This window comes from Oncorhynchus masou, chromosome 7 (assembly GCF_036934945.1).
Source record: "Oncorhynchus masou masou isolate Uvic2021 chromosome 7, UVic_Omas_1.1, whole genome shotgun sequence".
In the NCBI taxonomy this organism is placed as follows: domain Eukaryota; kingdom Metazoa; phylum Chordata; class Actinopteri; order Salmoniformes; family Salmonidae; genus Oncorhynchus; species Oncorhynchus masou.
In genome coordinates, this window is record NC_088218.1 from 20,227,246 (window position 1) to 20,245,801 (window position 18,556).

Here is an 18,556-nt window from a genome sequence, read left to right on the forward strand (position 1 = left end):
CAAAATGTGACTACTTACAGTGGGGCAAAAAAGTATTTAGTCAGCCACCAATTGTGGGTACACTTCAACGACCAGCAACAGTGAGTGAAAACCTTGTGAAGACTTACATAAAACGTTTGACCTCTGTCATTGACAACAAAGGGTATATAACAAAGTATTGAGAAACTTTTGTTATTGACCAAATACTTTTTTTCCACCATCATTTGCAAATAAATTCTTTAAAAATCCTACAATGTGATTTTCTGGATTTTTTTTCTCATTTTGTCTGTCATATTTGAAGTGTACCTATGATGAAAATTACAGGCCTCTCTCATCTTTTTAAGTGGGAGAACTTGCACAATTGGTGGCTGACTAAATACTTTTTGCCCCACTGTATAACATATATTTTGATTTGTTTAACACTGTTTTGGTTACTACATGATTCCATATGTTTTATTTCATAGTTTTGATGTCTTCACTATTATCCTACAATGTAAAAAAAATATAAAAAATAACAAAAAACCCTTGATCGAGTAGGTGTGTCCAAATGTTTGACCGGTACTGTATGTAAATAATTAATCACAGCAGCAGTCCCATTCTCAGTTTCTCATGTCATGTAAACTCACTGTGGGAGAGGTCGGCGGTCGATGAAACATTTCCCTGAGGTACTGGGTTAGAAACATAGTGGCTGTGAACATGCAGGCTGCCAAATGCTTTGTCATTAGGGTGTGTGTGTGTATGTATTCATGTTCGAATGCATGTGTGTGTGTGTGTTTAAGTAAACATTCTCAAAGTGTGTGGTTGTAGAGAGAGTGGACTGTGTCACCTAGCATATACGGTTGTTTAGTACATGATGACTCGCTCATTCTCCCTCCCTGCTCCCCCCCTCTCTCTCACTCTCCTTACTTCCATCCCTCTTTCTCCCTCCCTCCCGCTCTCTCTCCCTGCTTCTTTCCCTCTCCCCTCTCTCCCTGCATCCCTCCCCCCATCTATCTCTCTCCCCCCTCTCTATCCCAGCTGTCCTGTGTTGTCTCAAAGCTCTGGCTCAGTCTGTCACCAGAGTGGGTCATATGTGATGATGTGGCATGTGCTGTGGTCCACTGGGTTGATGTGATTCCACACTGGCCTCTGGAGCAGCCTCTCTCAGCTGTTTAGAAAAACCATAGTAAATGAACTTTCTTACATTTGGGTACACACTGCGTCAAACTCACTCCTGAGAGGGATCTGTTTATAATGTAGCCTTCTACCACCAATTTTTTTGGAGACGCACTTGCTCTGAAGGCTGTAACAGTAGTTGATTTTAGTGCTCATTTTGAGTACGCAAACTAAAATAGCTTAGTTTCTCTCCTAGACAGAGAATGAGAACAGGCCTAGAGTAGAGCCAGATCACACGGACGCTGTTGATTGAGTTTACGAGACTGCCGTGAGCCTGTTCTAAAAATGACCTGTAGCTGGACAGGCTTTATTGTTCACTGGGATCAAAGACCACCTGGCTAATGTGCAGAGAAGTCTTCAACAGACGTACTGTTAAGAAATGGTTCCTTGTTGACTTATTTATGGGACAATATAGGCTGGATGAGACGTTTTATGAGATTTAGTTTCATCTGTTTTATTCGTAGCATGTGCAGTAATCTCTTTTTGGCGTGTTCATCGAAACACAGATGGTATCTTGTAATGTTTCATTGGTGATTTGTTTCATGTTGATAGTCCTGAGTTGCGATAAGCCAACTCTGTAAACAGCCATTTGTTTTTAGCTTTATCCCTTCTCTTTCTGTAGTGTCAATTACATTTCCGTTCATCCCTTCTCTTTCTGTAGTGTGAATTGATTTCCATGAATTCCTTGTCTTTCCATTGTGTGAATTTAATTTCCGTTAAAACATTATTTGTTATGTTTTTTTCTTTCACTCACGTTAAGAATGTCTCCATTTTCCCTTGTGGGCCTGTCAATGTCTCAAAGGAAATATGATGTAGTCGAATATGTGGATACGTGGGGCAACAACACCTGCGTCCAAATATTCAATGAGTAATCACAGAACAATCAAAACAGTAACGATCGTAATCTAAAGATCTCTATCGTTCACACACAAACACATTCACACAGAGGGCGGCACACATCTTTCATCCATACACGACCAAACACACACACACACACACACTCTCTCTCTCTCTCTCTCTCTCTCTCTCTCTCTCTCTCTCTGAGAATATGGTATTTACATTCCTCTCTCCCCCTCCCCTTCCAGAATGCATCCCCCAGGCCTTCGGTATGGCCCTGTCCCAGGTAATCGCCAATGACCGGACCCACAGGCAGCGCCAGGACGGCCTGCGTCAGGACCCTCCTCACAGGGAGGAGCATAAGGACCCGTCGGACCTGGTGTCGTCCATCCTGCAGTTTGCCACCAAGAGGTCCACTATTAAGGAGCTGTCCAGCAGTAACTCCTCCCTCAGCTCCACCTCGGAGACAGCTAACGAGTCCACGTCGCCCAACACGCCCGAGGCTGCCCCGCGGGCGCGCAGGAGGGTGAGGGTCTCCCCCCACACGCCTACTGTACCAACTCCATGCACACACTCCATCGTTGTGCGTGTGTGTTTGTGTGTGTGTCTGTGACCTCAAGTAGACGTCAGCTTGATAATGCTCTCATTGTGGTCTGCAGGGGGGCATGTCAGTGGACTCCATCACAGACCTGGACAATAACCAATCCCGCCTGTTGGAGGCGCTACAGCTCTCTCTGCCCGCTGAAGCGCCCAGCAAGAAGGAGAAGCACCGGGACAAGAGGCTGAGCCTCAACCCTATCTACAGACAGGTGCCTCGCCTGGTGGACAGCTGCTGCCAGCACCTGGAGAAGTATGGTACGAATGAACACCGCCCCTTTCACTGACCAGACCTGGGGCCTGTTCAGTAGGGCACAATATAGCAAAAGGTTTTTGCAAATTAAAACAAAAACGAGCACAGGTAGCACCTCCCTGTTTCAAAATGCCCAACCAGCCCCACATCTTTACCCTGCCCTGCACTGCCCAACCAGCCCCACATCTTTACCCTGCCCTGCACTGCCCAACCAGCCCCACATCTTTACCCCGCCCTGCACTGCCCAACCAGCCCCACATCTTTACCCTGCCCTGCACTGCCCAACCAGCCCCACATCTTTACCCCGCCCTGCCTGCCCAACCAGCCCCACATCTTTACCCCGCACTGCCCAACCAGCCCCACATCTTTACCCCGCCCTGCACTGCCCAACCAGCCCCATCCATCTTTACCCCGCCCTGCACTGCCCAACCAGCCCCACATCTTTACCCCGCCCACTGCCCAACCAGCCCCATCTTTACCCCGCCCTGCACTGCCCAACCAGCCCCACATCTTTACCCCGCCCTGCACTGCCCAACCAGCCCCACATCTTTACCCCCCTGCACTGCCCAACCAGCCCCACATCTTTACCCTGCCCTGCACTGCCCAACCAGCCCCACATCTTTACCCCGCCCTGCACTGCCCAACCAGCCCCACATCTTTACCCCCCTGCACTGCCCAACCAGCCCCACATCTTTACCCCGCCCTGCACTGCCCAACCAGCCCCACATCTTTACCCCGCCCTGCACTGCCCAACCAGCCCCACATCTTTACCCCGCCCTGCACTGCCAACCAGCCCCACTATCTTTACCCCGCCCTGCACTGCCCAACCAGCCCCACATCTTTACCCCCCTGCACTGCCCAACCAGCCCCACATCTTTATCTTTCTTTACCCTGCCCTGCACTGCCCAACCAGCCCTACATCTTTACCCCGCCCTGCACTGCCCAACCAGCCCCACATCTTTACCCCGCCCTGCACTGCCCAACCAGCCCCACATCTTTACCCCGCCCTGCACTGCCCAACCAGCCCCACATCCACTGCCCAACCAGCCCCACATCTTTACCCCGCCCTGCACTGCCCAACCAGCCCCACATCTTTACCCCGCCCTGCACTGCCCAACCAGCCCCTTTACCCCGCCCTGCATCTTTTACCCCCCTGCACTGCCCTGCACTGCCCAACCAGCCCCATCTTTATCTTTACCCCCTGCCCTGCACTGCCCAACCAGCCCCACATCTTTACCCCCCCTGCACTGCCCAACCAGCCCCACATCTTTACCCCGCCCTGCACTGCCCAACCAGCCCCACATCTTTACCCCGCCCTGCACTGCCCAACCAGCCCCACATCTTTACCCCGCCCTGCACTGCCCAACCAGCCCCACATCTTTACCCCGCCCTGCACTGCCCAACCAGCCCCACATCTTTACCCCGCCCTGCACTGCCCAACCAGCCCCACATCTTTACCCCGCCCTGCCTGCAGCAGCCCCACATCTTTACCCCGCCCAACCAGCCCCACATCTTTACCCCCTGCACTGCCCAACCAGCCCCACATCTTTACCCCGCCCTGCACTGCCCAACCAGCCCCACATCTTTACCCCGCCCTGCACTGCCCAACCAGCCCCACATCTTTACCCCGCCCTGCACTGCCCAACCAGCCCCAGCCTGCCCAACCAGCCCCACATCTTTACCCCGCCCTGCACTGCCCACTGCCCACCAGCCCCACATCTTTACCCCGCCCTGCACTGCCCAACCAGCCCCACATCTTTACTGCCCAACCAGCCCCATATCTTTACCCCGCCCTGCACTGCCCAACCAGCCCCACATCTTTACCCTGCCCTGCACTGCCCAAGCCCCACATCTTTACCCCGCCCTGCACTGCCCAACCAGCCCCATATCTTTACCCCGCCCTGCACTGCCCAACCAGCCCCACATCTTTACCCCGCCCTGCACTGCCCAACCAGCCCCATATCTTTACCCCGCCCTGCACTGCCCAACCAGCCCCACATCTTTACCCTGCCCTGCACTGCACCAGCCCCACATCTTTACCCACTGCCCACCAGCCCCACATCTTTACCCCGCCCTGCACTGCCCAACCAGCCCCACATCTTTACCCCCCTGCACTGCCCAACCAGCCCCACATGCACTGCCCAACCAGCCCCACATCTTTACCCCGCCCTGCACTGCCCAACCAGCCCCACATCTTTACCCCACTGCCCAACCAGCCCCACATCCCCTGCACTGCCCAACCAGCCCCACATCTTTACCCCGCCCTGCACTGCCCAACCAGCCCCACATCTTTACCCCGCCCTGCCCACCAGCCCCACATCTTTACCCCGCCCAACCAGCCCCACATCTTTACCCCCCTGCACTGCCCAACCAGCCCCACATCTTTACCCCGCACTGCCCAACCAGCCCCACATCTTTACCCCGCCCTGCCTGCCCAACCAGCCCCATATCTTTACCCTGCACTGCCCAACCAGCCCCACATCTTTACCCCGCCCTGCACTGCCCAACCAGCCCCACATCTTTACCCCGCCCCCAACCAGCCCCACATCTTTACCCGCACTGCCCAACCAGCCCCACATCTTTACCCTGCCCTGCACTGCCCAACCAGCCCCACATCTTTACCCCGCCCTGCACTGCCCAACCAGCCCCACAACTTTACCCCGCCCTGCACTGCCCAACCAGCCCCACATCTTTACCCCGCACTGCCCAACCAGCCCCACATCTTTACCCCCGCACTGCCCAACCAGCCCCACATCTTTACCCCGCCCTGCACTGCCCAACCAGCCCCACATCTTTACCCCGCCCCAACCAGCCCCACATCTTTACCCCGCACTGCCCAACCAGCCCCACATCTTTACCCCGCCCTGCACTGCCCAACCAGCCCCACATCTTTACCCCGCCCTGCACTGCCCAACCAGCCCCACATCTTTACCCACTGCCCAACCAGCCCCACATCTTTACCCCGCACTGCCCAACCAGCCCCACATCTTTACCCCGCCCTGCACTGCCCAACCAAGATGATGTAGAAACAAGGCAGTAGTGTCTGGCCATTCATTCCCAACCAGCCCCACATCTTTACCCCGACACTCAGTGAACCAGCCCCACTTTGCAATCCTTCACTGCAAGCCCCATATCTTTACCCCCGTCAACCCCCCACATCTTTACCCTGGGTTTTACCCCGCCCTGCACTGCCCAACCAGCCCCACATCTTTACCCCGCCCTGCACGCCCAACCAGCCCCATATCTTTACCCCGCTTTAAACTGCCCAACCAGCCCCACATCACTTGCACTGGACTGAAACGCCCCACAGGAGCTAAAGTCCTCTAAGGCGTGAATGGGCCACAGTAGCATTGGTTTAGGTTTGATGGCTCATGATGTCTGTGTTGACAGGAGGCGTATGACGGCTGCGTCTTCACGTCTCTTCCATCTGTGATTATTCGGCCTGAGTTACTCTTTGACTAGTGGAGGATGATGCTCACTTATGTCCTCCGCTGTTTCCTCCGACAGGACTTCAGACGGTGGGGATATTTCGAGTGGGGAGCTCCAAGAAGAGAGTGAGGCAGGTGAGAATCTGGGAGAGGTACTTTTTGATACTTCTCACACGTTGCTGCGTAAAGCTGTTGTTTCAGCTCACCGTGAGTGGGTGGCGACACCTTATAACTTAATTCATCTTATTAATAGGTGATCTTGTAGTGTTAACTTAGTTAAAGCATTGGTTGTCATGAACTACACATTTTATTAATTGACTGTTATAAGTATTTTTTTTTACAGGGGCCCATGCTAATTATATTATATTTCTGCATACTGTGATATATATAGAAGCTATTAAAATTCAGATATATTAACAGAATATATTTATATTCATGCATTGGTTTTGATATTGCCGCCGCTTCGGAGAATACACATCCACTTAGCATTCGTTCAGCGTACGTTATTAAAGGAAGCAGAGCAAATTAACTTGTCTCTCGGCTGAAGAGCCAGGCTCCTCTGTCGCCGTGGCCCTGCTCTACAAAGGGACGCAGTCGAGCCTTAATGCCATATTTGTAATTCAAGCATGGCTTTTAGCATTCATTTCCATCCCAGGGCCTGTATTAAATTTCCATCCCAGTGCTGATCTAGGATCAGATTAGCCTTTTATATCATAATGAATCAGATTACATGGACAGGTATGTTTTGCCTATATCGTCCAGGTGTGGTTTTACTCTCTAGTCTTATTTTGCTCGCCATAAATTTCTATCCCTCCTTTTTTCTTATGTCAGTTGAACATTTGCTTTTGGTTATTGTGGCAGAAAACTCCATTCGTTTTTAGTGTTGTTCTTGGACAATGTCTTTGTTTAAAGGAGATTTGAGTGTTTTCTGAGTTGTGTTCTCAGAGTTTGGACTTCTCGTGTTCTCTGTTTGCTTCGCTCATACGCAACGCTCACAATGGCAGATCTTAATCTTTCATTCAAGTCAGCAAAAACAAGCACTGGTGCCAGCCAGTTTCAGTCTCAGTCTCAAATGGTGTTGTTTCCGTTCTATGGTTTGGAATTTATTTTTTATTTTCAACATCTCACCGTTTGCTCTCAGCACGTTGAATCAAATTGTCACCATGTGAGACAATTTACATGACTTCTCACTGTAGTTTGCTGACTTGTAAAAGAACAGACAATATCATCGACATCACTTAAGGTTACTTAAATCTCAACCATCTCTCACTTAAGGAAGTACCTATATTGGCCGGCTACTTCCTGACAACATTTAGATCTGTAACAAAGTTTGTTTAAAAAAAATCTATAACACAAGCTATAATCACACTTCGATATAATGCTTAATCAAATACAATACTTGGTTATCATGCTTATCTTACTGGACAAAGTGGACTCATTTTAATCCTGAGTAATGCTAGGTGTCAGATTGTGGAGTAAGTAGGTTGATACAGTATGGGAACAGAACCGGTCTGACCAGGACTACCTGTGAGAATGTTTTCACCACCAAGGTCACACCTGGTGTGTGCATACCTGTGTATATCTGTGTATATCTGTGTGTATCTGTGTGTCTCTGTAATGTGTGCGGAATGTATTTATGTGAATCTGTTTGAGTGTTTCTCTGAGTTCACTTTCTAACTGTAGTCGCTATAAGCAGTAAAGTACATGGACTACATGGTATATCTCATGTTCTGTTTAACTCTGTCTCTTAGCTGAGGGAGGAGTTTGACCGGGGAGTGGACGTCCAGTTGGATGAGGAGCACAGTGTCCACGATGTGGCCGCGCTGCTCAAGGAGTTCCTCAGAGACATGCCTGACCCTCTCCTCACCAAGGAGCTCTACACTGCCTTCATAAACACCATGTGTGAGGACACATCAACTTCACTACTTATGAATACTACTCTCTGTGTGTGCAGTAGTAGACTCACTCTTTTCCCTAGGCCCAATCACCTTGGTTGGCCTCTTTCAGTAGGACACACCCTCAGATTGCACTAAACCCACACTTAAGAGTGTATACTTGAGTCAATGACACAGAGACATGTTGTATGCTCTGTAAATGTTGGGCTTTAGCCTACCAGAGTGCACACATTGTGCCAAATGTTGTGTATGTGATTGTCATTTGTCTACATGTATGTCTATGCATGTACATTTGGCTATGTGTATGTATGTGAGAGTGTGGCATATTTCTAATGATTTAGATCCAATCCTCACTCTTAACCCCTGACATCTAACCCCTGACTCCTGTCCTGTTCCTCTGTAGTGCTGGACTGTGAGAAGCAGCAGAGTACCACCCAGCTCCTGGTTTACCTGCTGCCAGCCTGTAACAGCCACACCCTGACCTCTAAACTCTAACCTCTAACCCCTGACTCCTGTCCTGTTCCTCTGTAGTGCTGGACTGTGAGGAGCAACGGAGTGCCACCCAGCTCCTGGTTTACCTGCTGCCAGCCTGTAACAGCGACACCCTGCACCGCCTCCTGCAGTTCCTCTCTACCGTGGCCAACCACGCCCACGACAGCCAGGACAAAGACGGACAGGAGGTGAGTCGAAGACCCCCTCCGTTACCCCCACCGCTCCCCAAGATTCCCAAAACAACCACAAGCCCCTACCCCCTAGACCTCCCCAGAAACTAGATCTGAGAGGATTGGATAGGTGTGTAACCGGCATCAAGCTGCCGTTTCAACAGTATAGCTTCCCCCCTCCCTGACTCGCACTGAGACTAGGTCTCTAGCTCGCACCGAGACAAGCTCTCAGGAACGCGCAATCAAAACATTGTCATGTAATTTTGTCCCTCTGACGCACAGTGACTGATTTGGCCTCTTGTTCTTCATGGTAGTTGTCCAATCTGTTTAACTACTTATTTTCCTGAAGCACTCAATGAAAATAAAAGGAAACTCAATATAGTACACTATGAGGTCAATATAGTACTCTATGAGGTCAATATAGTATTCTATGAGGTCAATATGGTATTCTATGAGGTATAGTAGTCTTTGAGTCAATATAGTATTCTATGAGATCAATATGGTATTCTATGAGGTCAATATGGTATTCTATTAGGTCAGTATAGTATTCTCTGAGGTCAATATAGTATTTTCTTAGGTCAATATAGTAGTCTATGAGGTCAATATTTTTTACCTTTATTTTACTAGGCAAGTCAGTTAAGAACAAATTCTTATTTTCAATGACGGCCTAGGAACAGTGGGTTAACTGCCTGTTCAAGGGCAGAACGACAGATATGGTATTCTATGAGGTCAATATAGTAATCTATGAGGTTAATATGGTATTCTATGAGGTCAATATATTGTTATATCTGGTCAAATATTTTTTTTAAATCAGGAAGTATAATGAAAAAGGAATTGTTTTCCATGGTGTGTCTTTTTGTTAAAGACAATCAATTGCACTTGTTTGTCTAGTATGTGATTCCATGCTACTGTATGCAGGAATCACCTACAGGACACACTAAAACTGAATGCACTCCCTGTACTGTCAGTTGTTTAGATATAACTGTTTGATAAGCAGCTGGCATTATTGTTATTCCGATGTCCTCATCTCCTCCAGGTGACAGGGAACAAGATGACCTCTCTGAACCTGGCCACCATCTTTGGTCCCAACCTCCTCCACAAGCAGAAGAGTTCAGACAAGGAGTTCAGTGTGCAGAGTTCGGCCCGCGCAGAGGAGAGCACTGCTGTTATCGCTGTCCTCCAGAGGATGATCGCAACCTTCCACTCCCTCTTCATGGTGTGTGGGGGGTTCCTTGTGTGTGCGTGCCTGCGCACATATGTCTGTGTTTGAATAAAGATATAAACATACTGTGTGTGTGTGTGTGTGTGTGTGTGTGTGTGTGTGTGTGTGTATCCTACCCACTCTCCTGTTTAGTCACCCTTTATAATACAACCTTGCACTTGTATGGTAATTGGACAGGCAGGTACTGTGTTTTTACAGTAATGTATTCGTAATAGCCAGCAAACAAGCTACAATTAATTATCACTTTAGACTGGCCAGTAAGTAAGACTCCCTTGTGAGTTCATTGTATACACTACATACAGGCGAGGTGACACAGTTGTAGAGAAGTTGCAACAACTGCATAACCTACATTGTGTAAACTAAAATCTGTTTATGTAGTTACCATGTCAAATACATGGGCTTGGCACTGACACATTTGATGATCTCTCTATGTCCTGGGTCCATATACATCCATTCAATTTCCATTATCTCTGCCTGTCCTCTTTCATCAAACATCCCTCCCCCTCCCTCCCTCCCTCCCTCCCTCCCTCCCTCCCTCCCTCCCTCCCTCCCTCCCCCTCCCTCCCCTCCCCCCCCCTCCCTCCCTCCCTCCCTCCCCCCCTCCTTCCCTCCCTCCCTCCCTCCCTCCCTCCCTCCCTCCCTCCCTCCCTCCCTCCCTCCCCCTCCCTCCCTCGCATTGCCACTCAGTAAAATATATCTGCATCCCAAATGGCACCCTGTACCCTATATAGTGCACTACCTTTGACCAGGGCTCATAGGGAATACAGTGCCATATGGGACAGAGCCTGTGTTTAAGTTAGAGAATCTCCAGGCTTTACCAGACAATGGCTCTGTCTTATAGAATGAAAACAAAGCTCTGTGGGCCTTTGTTAGTGCTGTTAGAGCTGATCCTGGACCTGATTAAAGGCCTTAGGGCCCAGTTCAGGACCACTACAGATCACAGACATTTGAGACAGTGCCAGAGGGACTTATGGGCCAATCCCTTGCACTGAATTTTTACGACACCACCACCACCATTTCCCTGAACAGAACTTGTATTCGTTGAACTTTGCAGAGGTTGTTTTCCCCTCTGCTTAGATCATGGAATGCAGGGTAGTGGCGGAACAATGGAAAGAGGTCTTGTTAGGTTCTGAAATGTTATCCCTCGTGTTGTTTGCTGAAGGTCCTGACGTAAACCAATAAAGATGTTTGTAGCTCTTTAGTTGGATGTGTTTGGACTGTCGTGCTTCATTGCCAAATCACTTCTTTTATTACCCTTGTATTTTATTGCCCATTGACACTATACATCAGGGATGGGAACCTTTGATGGGGGCAACAAACTCATTATGAGGGGCCACAGTGGCTCATGGGGCGGAGTAAATGTTATTTTTCAATAACATAAATCATTTTACCATGGGGCGGAGAGAAGGTTTAGCAATTTTATAACTCATTTCATGGAATTGTAATCATTTTGCCATGGAGCGTAGAGACAAATGTGCAGTTTTACAGCTAATGTCCTTCAATTCTACATATTTTTTCCATAGGAGGGAGGGAAATGTTTGCAGTTAATATGATAACTGATCATCAATGGGCTAATTGAGTGACTGCTGATGCACAACCAAGTTTCGAAATTGCACCTTGTGTATTCTACTAATCCCCCCCCAAAAAAAATATTTTTGTTTGTTTTTTGGTGTGAAATTGGTCCACAGACCTACAAAAGGGTGCAGCCCGTGGGCCACCAGTTGCACTTCCCTGCTAAACATGGATCCATAGACCGGTATTTAATAGTATTCAATGTTATACTATGTGTTCATGTATCGATTGGCTTGTGGTCACTGAACGTGAAGATGGAAAAAGTTAGGCTCACTTTCAACATGAGGTTGTCTTGGACAATAGCACCCCCTAGTGCTCCATCAACTGCCATTACATACATAAACCGTTTTTTTTGCACATGTTTGGTTATGTCTGTGATTATCTGTGTGTAGGTGCCCCCCGACCTGCAGAATGAGGTCCTAATGACTTTACTGGAGACTGATCCTGACGTGGTAGACTATCTGCTCAGGAGAAAAGCATCACAGTGAGTACATTGGTTCCATGGCACATATCACAGTCACACATTTTGAGTACTCATGGAAAGTAGTTGCTTAGCCTGGTGTTCATGTCTGTTGAGAGAAAGTGAAGAACACATTATCTATGGCAATATCTTTTTATTCTCTTTACCCATCCTGTTCTCTCCCTCATCCATCCCTCCCTCCACTCCACAGGAGTCCGGACGTGTTGCGATCGGAAGTTCCTTTCTCCCTGAGCGAGAGGCGCTCATCCAGTGACTCCAACAAGGTTTCTAGTGGAGACCTGTCCCCCTATGACAACAACTCCCCCATCCTGTCTGAGCACCCGGGGGAAGGGACCAGCCCAGGGTCAGAGAGGCTCTTTCATGTTCCAGAACAGTACACCCTGGTGAGGCAGGTGGAAGGACGGACACGGAACCCCCATGGGTCCAATCCCTGGGTCTCAAAAGGTGAGAGGACTACTGTCCTGTCTTACTTAGCTGTGGTTGATATGATCGTGGTGGTGGTGGTGATAATTAAGACGATGATGATGATTGTGGTGAAGGTGAAGGTGATGATGATGATTATAATCTTGATGACGATGATGATGAGTATGACGGTCCCTAAACACGGTCATGTTCATTATGTTCTATATGTCAGAGGAGCATGCTAATATCTGGGGAGCCTGGCATTCCACTCTGAAACCAGGGCTGAAAGACCAGCATTATGCAGGTAAGCTGTTGAAATGTAACAATCACATTTTTGGACTTTTACTTATCTTCGTTTTCGGACTTTTCCCATTGACATTTGTATCTCCAGGTTCCCATAGCAACATGTCAGAGGGCAGCTCACGCAGCTCCCAGGAAGGACTTGACTGTCTCCAAGGCGATACCAGGCAGGTGGTACGACGGACACAGACCTCGCTGGGCGTGGCTGAGTGCAGGCCCCACCCCCCTGTGACACGGGTCTGCAGCAGCCCTCACGGCGAGGCGGGACGGCCGCTCCTCCTGCTGAGCCTCAACCCTTTGACCCCACCCCATCCTCACCCTGACAGCCAATCAGCAGCCAGCAGCGCAGAGGACCTCCCCCAGGGCATTAGACACCAGGCTAGCTCCAGCCCTAACTCTGCCAACTCGGGTCCCGCCCTCTCAGGGCGTCCTCCCCCTCCCATGTACAGCGGCTCGTCCTCCAGGCTCTCCCCTGCTGCCTCTAAACCAGCCCAGCCTGTCTCCCCCTACCCCGCAGCACCCCTTCACCAGCACCCCCTGCAGGGTGGGAGGCCAACAGTGCCACAGAACTCAGCCTCCCCCACCACTTACAGCATGGTACCCATGAGCCAGGAGTGGCAGGACTGGCAGAGGGACAGATGGCAGATCTGGCAACTCCTGTCCTCGGAAAACGCAGACACACTCCCAGAGACACTGGTGTAAGCTGGACCATAGGACCGTGGGGTAGTGTTAGCCATCCCTTCCTCCATCCCTCCCCCCCGTCCTTCCCCCCAAACATGGACGCCATGGGGTTGTTTACATGTGCAGCTGCTGCCTATACTACGGACTTGGTACGGAGTCACAAGTTTTTCCTGTTTGCTATGTATAGATCCGCGATTAATGTTGTATCCTGGGGACCCCTTTGCTTGTTATTAAATACTCTCGCTGAGCTGTTTGAGAGGATCAAAACGAACTGTCAGCAAGACATACCTCGAACGTCAAGTTTATCAATTTGATTCACAGTTATTACTGCATGTCCACATTTCGATAAGGCCCCAGTTTAAATTGAACTGAATGTAATATGTAGAGGTGACTTTTGAAGACAGGAAGGTTTAACATTTATGGCAACAATTGATAAGCTACAGTCAATTTACATGACCAATCCTACCCTTATATATTTACTGAAGTCATCACATATATTAGTGATCGCTGCTAAATATTCAGAGAGTATTTACTTGCTGATAATATATCCCGGTAAGTATCGTACGAGTTTGTATGAACAGAGTTTTATTCAATGTCAGTCACCAAGTAACAGAGCCCACAGTACAGTTTTTGCAACAGTTTGTATATAAGCATTCTAATGCATTTTAGGTCGACCCTGCTAAAACATTTTTTTACAGGCTGTCTAAATGTTTGTGTTGTGTGGTTTTAACACGGTTTAAAAAGATAACGTCTGTCAAAGCTTTACTGAACAAAGTTGGGTTCTAAAAGAAAACTATTATTGCGATCAGTACAGTAATGTGCCACGTGCCAAAGTTCCTTTCCTCTCTCTTTTCATCAAATGTTTTTTGGCCGTCTATAAAGTCTCATCTGCTTTCTCTCATTCCGTAGTTAACATTGTTCTTTTAGCTTTTGGATTTCACTTCACCATGGTTGCTACAGCATGGCTTATTGTAACAAGGTCAAATTAACATGATTTCATTCCAATGATCTCCCTCATTCCATTAGGTGGTTGATGTCAAGGTTATGGCTGCATAGGAGTATTTCTGGAAGCAGATTAAAAAGACAAGTTCATTGCTGGCCTGACAGGTTCATTGCTTTACCTCTCACTGTATTTATCTGATTGATACGGGATTTTACTAGATATTTGCACTTACTCTACTGGACTCTGGGAATTGCCAAAGCTTTTTTGATTCCTCCTTTTGAACAACAAAACAAACACGTCTCTTGCTTTTGTCATTACGTGCGCTGTCTGCCTCTATAACTTACCTTTTTGCTCCCAAATACATTAGTACTCTCCAATCATTTCCCAGTTTTGTGGATATTTGCTGGCAAATATTGCACACTTTCCAAATGGGAGTTTGGGTGGTTATGTTTGTTTCAATCAGTCCGCATGTCAGAGGAATTTGATGTGTGATAGACATTGGAATTATTTACGGGGATTCACACATTTCTACATGTCTTTGCAGTGTCCCACAAAATGACAGTACTTGTTTCGAAAACGTGTCCCATCTTCACTTCTATAAAAAACGCTTTCAACAGCTCGTGTTTCTAAGCCCTGTTATGAATATTATCTGTGTGTTTGGAGTCAAGTATGCCATTGGTCCATGCTCTTTGAAAATTATTTGATACCCCACATTGCTTTGTGGTTGTCAAAGATGTTTTTTGTAGTATGTCATCCAAGATGTTTTTTTCTTAATAATTATCACGTCTGTTCAGTACTGTAACATATGAAATAACAATTTTTACTCCCCCAAAAATCTACAAACACATGTATAAGGCCCGGGTTTTGACCTGATGTCAGCTTTTGTATTGTGTGTCGTCTTAAATGTGCCATGGTGGAATTAAACGTGAAAGAAGGTGTTTTGTGTACTTGGTTGGTTAACAGCTGGTGCCCTGATACACCTTTTACCAGTGGCGGTGTAACCTATGTCAAATGTTTGACGGTTTAATAACAGTTTTAAACCAAAAGAGGGGACCCTAGATCTTTTTGCTTAGTCATCTTGTCCACAGGTCATTCTAACGGTATCTAAATCCTCCACATCATCCTTTATCACCCAACGCTCTTTTAAAACCATTTGGATATAGTTGGACAATTTCATAATTCTTCACCTTGAAAGAGGAAAAATCATATGAAAAGAGAGAGGAGGCGAGAGGGCAAACGAGAGAGTGTGGAAGGGAGGAGGTAAGAGTGAAGACCAAGACCTCCGTGTTAGATATCTGAGATGAGAATGTTCCACGCTGGCGGCTTTAATTCCCACTGAGCGGAGAAGTCCCAAGTCTGTTTGCGGCGTAGAACAGAGCTGACAATGAACTTCCAGGAGATCATTACCCACATCTTAATTGACCATGTCCTGCTAATCCCATGTGTCAGTACAGCCAGAGAGATGTGGTCAGAAGAAGACACAATGATTTTCCACCGACGTCAGAGCATCATGGAAACATGGTCTACTCTTCGATAATTTGACGATTGATTAAGCTATTCAGTAGGTCATTTCGTGCAATTACTTGCAAACCATCAACTATAAGTATTTTGAACATTTTAAAATGAATCAAATCCCCTCGCTTAAAATAGTTCAAAGGGATGTTAAGCTTTCTGTGGAAAATTGCTTCCATGAAACAAAATCATTCTGATTTGTGCAATCAGACTGTGTAATGATCTGAAAACGGACTTCCTCGAAGATAGCTGACGTTCAATGGTGCAGTGTCCCATGGACTGTTCAGAATCCCCTCTAGTTTGGCATCCAATCTGGCAGTCAAAGCATGAGATTCAAGTATTTCCTTTAAAGCCTGTGGTTCACCCAATCGGAATTCCAATCACTGTGTATCTGTAGACCACTGAATATTTCCCTCCTTTTTTCCCCCAGAAGGCAGCGGTAGGTCTTACCATCCTTACTCAATGTGGCTCAATTTCCCCTTAGCCTGGTGGAAGCACAGACACAAGGAGAGAAAGGATACAAGACACAATGAATCAATTTACTTGACTATTCCGAGGACCATCGGATTTTTTTCTCTCTCAAGTTATCAATGAGTACATCTTACTGACATCAACCACTTACTAAGAGAGGGATACATTTTTCTATTAGTTCCCAGTGGATATCTTAGTCTATGGAAAGCAGTGATCATACTCTACAGGTATGGACCAGTGTAGCTATTCGCCCTTGTCCACCTGACATTAACCATGTATTGTAATAGATTGTCAGTGTTGCAGGACAAGCAAATACAGTGGAGGCAGATGATCACATGCAGGCCACAGTAATTCCCTCTGTCTCCGGTTTGGCTCTTGCAAAGTGGAACCATGGGGACCAGATGGTTCTGGAGCCAGACCCAAGGCTGACCTCAATCCTTAGCCCAGTGGAGGAGGAGTGGTTCTGGTTCTGAGAAGGAACACGCCCCGTCAGTGGTTCTGTACTGTCTCTGAGGTCCCGACTCCGCTCTGCTACCCTGCCCACGCAACGCTGTTTCATGGAAAACACTCCTGGTGGGAGAGCGGGAGGGAAGGAGGGAGAGATGTGTGTGTGTGTATGGGGGGGGGACTGGTAGAGAGAGGAGAGAATGGAGAGAGAATGGAGAGAGAGAGAAAGAGAGAGAGGGGGAGACCGAGGAGAGAGAGAAAACAAGTGAAAGTATGCTTCTTCAAAGAGATGAACACACACACCCCTGTGCCTTCAGGGAGAAGGTTTGATTGACTCTGTGTTCTCTCCTGAGTATTTCTCCGCCTCCAGAAGTAATGTGAACTGTTTGGTATCTATCACAACTAGAAAGGAGTTGTACAACAAAAGCTCTTTTGTGGCCAAAAACCGACAAGCCCAGTAAGATCGAAGCTCAAACAATTGACTACAAACAATGGCACACAATTACTTTTCTCCTTAGAAGCTTTCCTCTGTTACTGAATGCTTGCCCATGCATTGTTTCTGTTTTATTTCAATGTTCTAGTTATTCAAAGGAGCCCACCAAAGGATACCGTGAAAAGTCGCTATGCTGCTGACTGCTTACAGAATCTGTGATGTAAAAAAGACTCACTTTTTGCCATCTGCCTTTTAGTAACGCGAGAGCGATGGGGACTGATGCTTGACCATCCCACTGGACACAGACGTCAATTCCACGTCTTTTCCACGTTGGTTCAACGTAATTTCATTGAAGTGAAGCGGAAATGACGTTGATTCAACCCGTGGGTGCCCAATGGGATGTGAATATTAGGCCCGGTTCTTTTGTCTTCTGTCTCTTTTGGGCACGCAGGACTCGTCTGTTTTCTGGATAGCAGCTTTGTTCTGAAGAGCCTTTGCATGGACTGTGAAAACAAATATAGCCAATACAAAGCAGCTTTCTTTCTGAGCGTGATGACGTGGCCTCCTAACAGAATAAGCCGACTGGCCTTTGATTTCTTGCTGCAGGGGGGTAAACATTTGGTTGGTGTGAGCTGTGGGAGGTCAACAAACCGTTGATGTACTGGAGTGTTTAGTTAGATGGACCATATGTGGATCTATTTTCTGCATGATGTTTGCATGTGTTATGGTGCCCAATGCATTAATGAGCCTCTTATCCTCAATGTTTTTTTCACCATCACTGTGTGTGCATGCGTGTGAGTGTGCATGTGTTTGCATGCGTGTGAGTGTGCATGTGTTGCACAAGGAAGGGTGTTTGAGCCCAGCAGGACCTCAGTAGCAAAAAGGACCAGCAGCTAGCTGTATGTTTATTATCAAGATTTCTGACCCAATTGTCCCTTATTGTTATCACACAGTGAGAAAATGCTAAATATCATGGATTTTCGTGTTCTGTTACCGTTTTTGCCAAGGAGACCCACTAACGTTTTCCACATGAACTAAATAGCCTGCATAACGCTGTGTACCTTGGGCCAGCATTATGATTCAACCCTAAGACAGTTGTGAATCAAGAACGCTGGAATACTTAGTAAACAATCATCCAGATGTGTTTTACCACTGGCTCATCTGCATCATGTTTGAGGTTGTGGTGGTCGGGACAGGGAGGGACTCTGATTTGACTGGATGCCAACAGTGCCCAGAGTGGATGGGCACATCATCAGGGGGGCTGGGATGCAAGTAGGATGGAAGAT

The 18,556-nt window shown here is 47.6% G+C and overlaps 1 protein-coding gene across 3 annotated transcripts in view; it reads left to right on the top strand.

Annotated features, from left to right (window-relative positions):
* The window catches only part of LOC135543486 (rho GTPase-activating protein 6-like), a 90,401-nt gene extending 75,056 nt beyond the window's left edge, over positions 1-15,345 (top strand). For 2 of the 3 annotated variants that reach the window (XM_064970785.1, XM_064970788.1), the window contains exons 4-13: positions 2,220-2,497; positions 2,631-2,826; positions 6,329-6,384; positions 8,001-8,151; positions 8,676-8,824; positions 9,843-10,022; positions 11,993-12,084; positions 12,272-12,525; positions 12,716-12,787; positions 12,875-15,345. In XM_064970785.1, the coding sequence (XP_064826857.1) occupies positions 2,220-2,497; positions 2,631-2,826; positions 6,329-6,384; positions 8,001-8,151; positions 8,676-8,824; positions 9,843-10,022; positions 11,993-12,084; positions 12,272-12,525; positions 12,716-12,787; positions 12,875-13,485 (2,039 nt within the window). In that variant the 3' untranslated portion in view covers positions 13,486-15,345. The remainder of the gene's footprint in view (positions 1-2,219; positions 2,498-2,630; positions 2,827-6,328; positions 6,385-8,000; positions 8,152-8,675; positions 8,825-9,842; positions 10,023-11,992; positions 12,085-12,271; positions 12,526-12,715; positions 12,788-12,874) is intronic. The other variant, XM_064970787.1, reaches the window with a different exon arrangement.
* Positions 15,346-18,556: the final 3,211 nt, after the last annotated feature.